Source organism: Vigna umbellata, chromosome 8, assembly GCF_029865625.1.
Source record: "Vigna umbellata cultivar VRB3 chromosome 8, Vumbellata_1.0, whole genome shotgun sequence".
NCBI classification, from domain to species: domain Eukaryota; kingdom Viridiplantae; phylum Streptophyta; class Magnoliopsida; order Fabales; family Fabaceae; genus Vigna; species Vigna umbellata.
In genome coordinates, this window is record NC_142172.1 from 27942591 (window position 1) to 27949532 (window position 6942).

Sequence of the window (6942 nt, forward strand, 5' to 3'; positions counted from 1 at the left end):
CCTAAAAAAGTCCAAAAATTCTTAAGAACTCACCCTAAATTACTAGTTTTCTCATTTAACCATTATCTCAAAAACTCAATTGTCAAAACCCCTAAATTTCACCTAGAAACAACCCAAAATACCACCAATTAGCTACTACCTATTTCTAGATCGTATTCTATCCAACTCATAACTCTTACATGTCTTAAATTGCCTTAAAACTCACTTCCAATTCTAGTTTCCTCTCCTTAACCCTTCACCTAGAATTCTATATACCAAAACCTCCTTTAAAGTCAAAATGACTTATAATTCAACTCATTTTGTTTTCTCCATGCTATGTCAATTTCATACCATCAACCTTCACAAAATTAACCAAACACAAAACCATAATCATATTTAATCTTATTCATCCAACCAATTTCATTTCAATCACACATGCACACTAAAATAAAGCATACAATTCCAAAATCAAAGTTAACATACATTCAATCTTTCATATTATTAACTGTCAATGCATACTTTGCAATTAAAATTAAAAGAAAACTTTAGCTTCCCTTACCTTACACGGAAATAACGAAGCTCTATAACATCAAACCCTTGCTTAAAGCTCAAGGAACTCTAGAAACACCTACAAAACACCGAATTGAAAACGGAAACCTCAGATTACAAGAGAATTAGGAAGAGAAACAATAAGACGCATGCAACAAATAATCGCTCTGCGTGATTTCAAATTAGGAACGAAAGAGAAAAAAGAGTCGAGACTTACTTGCTCTATACTAGAAATTGATCAGATAAATGTAGAGATTAATTTGTCGTGATCTCCTAGGAGCTTCTTGATCGTCAAACAAATGATCGAGGAGTTAGAACTTTTAGAGAGAAGGAAGAAAGGACTAAGAGGAATAGTTTCAGAGAGATGATTTGTGTTTTAAGTAATGAGACGAGTTTAAGAAATTCTATTTATATTAATAAATTATTTTAATTTTAAAATACTCGATCTCATTATTTTAAAACATTTATAAGTTTTAATACTTTATTTTCTATGTTCTCATAGTATATATGTTTCTACTAATATAGAGAATAATAGTGTCACACAATAAACATCAATAATGACGTGAAGGTGGATTAGAAAACTTCATATTGAGAATTTAGGATTAACTCATACTTCTAACATGGTGATCCAGAATCTATTTGTCTTTTTCTCCACACTAAAATTAATCTATGTCCTCATCCAATAAGTTTTTGTTCTCATTTATGATTTTTACCTATTTTTTTCCTTAAGTTATCCTTAATTTATATTTTTGTTTCATTTTATTTGTTTTTACTTTATCTTTTTTGGTAGATTTATCTGTTGTACGACTTAATTGAGAAGATTATGAAATATTAATTCAATTGATTTTTTATATAGTTTTGACTTCCAACTAGTGGTACAAGTTTTTTCATGCTTTTGTCTCGAGGGAGTGTTGTTGAATTTGATCAAAGGCTTCCAAGGAGTCGCTAAAATGTTGAGGAGTATGAGATTCATGTCTCAACGATTAAATAATTCAATTTTTCTCTTATAATTTACTTGACTTTTTGTATTTTAAAATTTTAACTTATTTTTACAACTTTTTGTGTGTGTGAACTTTAAATAATATATTATTTTCAAATAAAATATAAGAAGTGAATATTGTTTTATTAAAAATAGAGTTGTCAATTTGATCTATGATCCATAGATCAACCTTAATAAATCTTAAAATAATTTTTTTTATTGTTCCATGAAATGAGTGGATTGAAAAACTCTAATCTTCCAAATAAAGTGGATTAGTGCTAAGATTAAAGTGAATTTGACCCACCACAAGATTTCATTTCATTTCTAAATATTTTTCAGAATTGCACGAATCTTTAAACTATTATGAATTGTAAATTGATATCTAAATAGTTTACATTAATAACAAATTGGTTCTTAATTAATTTGTTTTATTTGTAACTTAATTAAAAGGTTAAGACTCAATCTAAGTTGTCTGACCTAACATTGTTTAACCTGGGTCTAAGCTTGGCAACCATCTCTCAAGCTAATCTAACTGGCTTGATTTGAACTCTGCATTACATGACCCAAATTGACTTGGCCTGAAGTGGGTCTAACTTGACTCAACCTAACTTTGCTTGACTCGACATAAACCCTATTCTATTCGAATTGATATGGATCAAACTCAACTTGGCCCATTGTGAGCCTCACTTGACTCGATCTAAGTTGCACTCAACTTGATTAATCTCACCCCAAAATGTGCCTGAGTAGACTAGGGACAATGTGGGCCCAATGTGACACGATTCTATGTGGGTCAAACTCAACTTTATATGGACTCAACTCAACTCAACTCAGCATGACATGAACCCGATCAACATTAACTTGACCTATATGCAAATTGTCTTGGAATGACTCAGGAAAACCTAGTCTATGCCCAACTTGAACTCACTCAAATATAATCCAATCTGACTTACATGTGTCGAGTATACTTAACCTAACCTGACTTGTCTGAGATTAAAATTATCTCAACCTAAACTCAGTTCGACCTAACTTGTCCAAATTTATGCTCGGTCTGACTTGGCACGACTTCAGTCAAGTATAACTCGACTTGACTTAGATTTGATTCGTCTTGACCTAACTTAAACTCATTTAATTCGACCTAACTTGGATCTATCTTAACTAGTTTGTAATGTTGGCTTAACCAAACTTAACATAAACTTAATCCAACTTTGTTCATACTAAATTTAGTTTTAGATTGAATAAATGCTTTTATATGTATAAAAATATTTTAAATATTTTTTATTTTCATTTTTTAAATAAATATTTTATTTTAGAAAATTTTTCATGAGTTGGTTCTTAACAACGAGACTTTTGTTAGCATTTTGATTGTATGGATTTTTTTAGTGGAACTTTTTAATCTAAATCCATGTAGGTGAGGTCAAGTTATATGAGTTGAAACAAATTTACATGTCTAATTTAAAAGTATAAAATAAATAACTATCATCTATTAAAAAATATAAATATTTATTTAAAAGTTAAAAGAATGTTACTGTTATTTTAGTTAATGCCTATTTTAAAATTAAAAGAAAGGGATTGCAGTTTCTGCCAACCCAAATTATTTTCATCTACACCATCTGCTCATTTCTCACTAACCAAATTTAGGCTTTGATGGAATCACACATATTGTCAATTTAACTCGCTCATTTCATTCTATGCTCTTATTTTAGTAACTGAAAAACTTCTATAAAAAATAAATGTATGCATTAAAAAAATGCTCACATTTTTTTTAAAGAAAGATTTCATACTCTTATCTAAATATAACGGTTCATCATTAAACTAGCCCTTAATTATATTAGTTGATTTATAATATCTTCTATTGCATGTATAGTGTACTGTTTACATAAACATTAAACTATATTCAAATAAGTGTAACTTATTTATTATTTAAGCTGCAAAAGCACTTAATCTGACAGTTTATATACTCTAATCACTTATTAATGAAGAGATTAAATTTATGAATGACAGAACACAGATAATTTCCAGTTCAAAAGAAGAACAGAACAGTGCAAAAAAATTAATTGAATTGAATCTGAACAAAGACGTTACATTGAACACAGGAATTTGCAAATATGGTATGCGGAAAGCACGCAGGGCACAAGGTAATAAGTCCAAAATTCGAAACTGAAAGAAAAGTAGTGAAACCCAGTGAAGAAATTGAATTGAATAGATAAATGGGAGAAAAAGAGAAAGTAGTAAAAGTGAAGCTGAAATGGGTAGGTCTAAGAAAATATTAATTAAAGCTGAAAAAAGGATGAAAAAGAATAACAAAGGTCTTCGTGTGGGTCCCACCTTCAAATCTGTGACAGGGACAGCAGTTTCATTTCTCAGCTCCTCTTCCTTTGTGCATTTTGCTTATTTAAACAAACTCCTCTTTGTTCTTCTTCTCTCTCGCAAGAGCTACAAATATTATAATATATGTTTTTTCTTCTTGCTCTGGTTTTAATAATATATATATATGAATTATATATATATTCTCTAAAGTTGGAAGCTTTGTATTCTTGTGTATGATGGTTGTGTTGTGTGAAGTCTCAAGGGAAGCAAAGTCCTCTCTTTCACACCTTTCAGTCTCAAAACCGAGGGAAGAAGAATCTAGGGTTTAGCACCACCAAGTTCGTCAAGGTCTGTGCTTTGGTGCTTTTTCTGTCTTTTCTTTCTCACTGGAAAATTGGGTTGTTTTTTTCTAGAAGAGGATATGCTGCAACTTGCGAGGCACCCTCGGTTTGTTCTGATTCAACGGTTGTTCTTTCTTTCGAAAAAGCATGTCTTTTTTTCTTCCTGAGTTGGAATTTTGAAACTTTAACTTGAAATCCTGTTTCTGTGGCTCTTTGTCTGGTGAAAAATGGGATTTTTTCCACCTGGGTCATTTTATCTGCCTCACAAGGCTGAATGTTGGTGGATGTGGGGGATGTTGCTTTTTTAGTATTCTGGTGTAGTTGGGTTAGTTCTGCCCCTTGTTTGGGGTCTTTAGATTTTATTTTGCCCCTTTTTGTCTGTTTTTTTGTTTTTTTTTATAGAGGCTAATATGGAAGAGGTTGAGCAAGCTAATAGAGCAGCTGTTGAAAGCTGTCATAGGGTTCTGAGTTTGTTGTCTCAACCAAGGGATCAGGTTCAGCATAGGAATTTAGTGGTGGAAACTGGAGATGCTGTGGTAAAGTTCAAGAAGGTTGTGTCCTTGCTTAAGAGTGGTTTGGGTCATGCAAGAGTGAGGAAGGTTAAAAACCCTCAAGTTCCCTTTACCCACCAAAGTATCTTCTTAGACAACCCAAATTGCAAAACCAACAACCATCACTCAAAAAATCTGCAGCTTTTCCAACCCAGCTTTCCTGACAATTCAATTGTGGAACTGGGTTCAACCATTAAACATTCACTCTCTCTAGCACAGCCCTCTTTGGAATTGAGCTCCAGTGGGAAAAGTGCTCTTCACCTCACTCAGCAGGCTTCATCAACTCACTATCACTTCTTTCAGCAACAGCAACAGCAAAGGGTGTTGCTCCAGCAGCAACAGCAGCAGCAACAACAGCAGCAACATTTGAAGCATCAAGCAGAAATGATGTTCCGAAGGAGCAATAGTGGCATAAACCTGAATTTTGACAGTACTAGCTGCACACCAACAATGTCATCTAATAGGTCTTTTATTTCTTCCTTGAGCATAGACGGAAGTGTGGCTAACTTGGATGGAAGTGCCTTCCATTTAATAGGAGCTCCACACTCTTCTGATCAGAATTCGCAACAGCACAAGAGAAAATGTTCTGCAAGAGGCGATGAAGGAAGCTTGAAATGTGGGAGTAGTTCTAGATGTCATTGCTCTAAGAAGAGGTAGCACATAGCTCATTAATTTCTGTTACTTCAAAGGTTTTTTATTTGTCCTTGTAATCTGTCATTAATAACTGTGTTCTCCACAGGAAACATAGATTGAAAAGGTCAATCAAGGTGCCTGCTATCAGCAACAAACTTGCAGATATTCCCCCTGATGATTATTCATGGAGAAAGTATGGCCAAAAGCCCATCAAGGGCTCCCCTCACCCTAGGTTTGTTCTAGCTCTGCTTTCAGATATCTGATTGATTCAAGGGACTCCCCATGAATAAATTGGGCTTTGTAAAATTTTTTAAAGTATATTGCTATTTCTGACAGTTGTGCTGTTTGGTGTGCATTTATGATCTATCTTTCCTTTTAAAGCATTGAAGTTAAATGTGCATGAGAATGATACACTAGCGTGTAGGGCATTTTTTTTTTGTTTCTTATTCTTTATTTTTTAAGTATGCAAACATGTCCCTGATATTTAAATTGTATTCCTTTGTCTGTGTTAGTACTTTGTTATTCCGGTTGATGAGATCGTTATAGACCAGGGGGTGATTGAAGTCATCATTGAATATATTTATGTGTACAAATCTTTCATGTCTCGAAAACATGTTTGAGAAATTAGTTTAGCAATTTGGTAGTCTTGGCACAAACTCCTTCCAGTAGATAACTGTAAGGTGGTTTGCTCTATTGTTTTCACCTTGTCAGTAACCAGGTGAAGGTGAACCACACGGTTTGTGTTTGAGGAAACTGACCTTAATTCCTCCTTATAAATTTTCAGGGGATACTATAAATGCAGCAGCATGAGAGGGTGTCCTGCTAGAAAGCATGTTGAGAGGTGCTTGGAAGAGCCGACCATGCTAATTGTCACCTATGAAGGCGAACATAACCACCCTAAGTTACCAACGCAATCTACAAATGCATGAACTATGTGGAGAGCTTAACCAAGATCAAGTCCATCATTCAATTTGTCAAAACCTTTGCGTGATTGGCTTGAGTTGCTACTGTACATATTTTAAGTGATGCAAGCAGAGATTGATGTTGTTGCCGCAGATTTTGGGTTTTGTTATAGTTTGGCTAACCAGCCGTTTATTTCGAGAGGGTGAGGATCACTGATTAAATGAACAAAGTCTGTAAAATTGACTAGTTTCGATTCCTAAGAACTATTTCATCTTTCTTTAGCCTGTTATAAACATCTCAGGATTTTCTATATGAATGAAATGCTATTAAAAAATGGTACTTTTCTTAAAATCTGGATGAGCCTAACTCAATTCCAGAAGAGTTAACTTAAACGGTGAGAATTGTTTTTTCCCAGTTACGTTACATACACTATTTTGGTCATATGAGGTGTGTAACACACCATTGACATGGTACTGAGATAGGATATTTTGTATGACGTGATATTTGTGAGTGGTGATTGTTCAAACATGTCGTAGGATAAGGTAATAAATAATTGTTTGAAAGTTGTATGAGCTTAGGCCAATTGAAGAAAGGCAAGGCATGGCAGCTGCTAGTAATGGTAGTGGATGCCAACAAGTTTGGTAACTACCAATATTCCTTTTCATCTACTTCGTAGGTTGAAGCTGTTTTAGGACAATCA

At 33.6% G+C, this 6942-nt stretch overlaps 1 protein-coding gene across 1 annotated transcript; it reads left to right on the forward strand.

Annotated features, from left to right (window-relative positions):
* Positions 1–3929: 3929 nt before the first annotated feature.
* Positions 3930–6552, forward strand: WRKY21 (WRKY DNA-binding protein 21). Its single transcript, XM_088096857.1, has 3 exons — positions 3930–5359; positions 5446–5571; positions 6124–6552. Exons 1-3 carry the CDS (start codon positions 4566–4568, stop codon positions 6266–6268), a joined length of 1065 nt encoding a protein of 354 aa, XP_087952983.1. The 5' UTR covers positions 3930–4565; the 3' UTR covers positions 6269–6552.
* The last annotated feature ends 390 nt before the right edge of the window (positions 6553–6942 follow it).

Excerpts from the sequence above, each read along its gene's own strand:
- WRKY21 (XM_088096857.1), top strand. The coding sequence starts at position 4,566 with ATGGAAGAGGTTGAGCAAGCTAATAGAGCAGCTGTTGAAAGCTGTCAT. Across the intron at positions 5,360-5,445 it reads TGTCATTGCTCTAAGAAGAG|GAAACATAGATTGAAAAGGT; the intron begins GTAGCACATAGC and ends TGTTCTCCACAG. Across the intron at positions 5,572-6,123 it reads AAGGGCTCCCCTCACCCTAG|GGGATACTATAAATGCAGCA; the intron begins GTTTGTTCTAGC and ends ATAAATTTTCAG.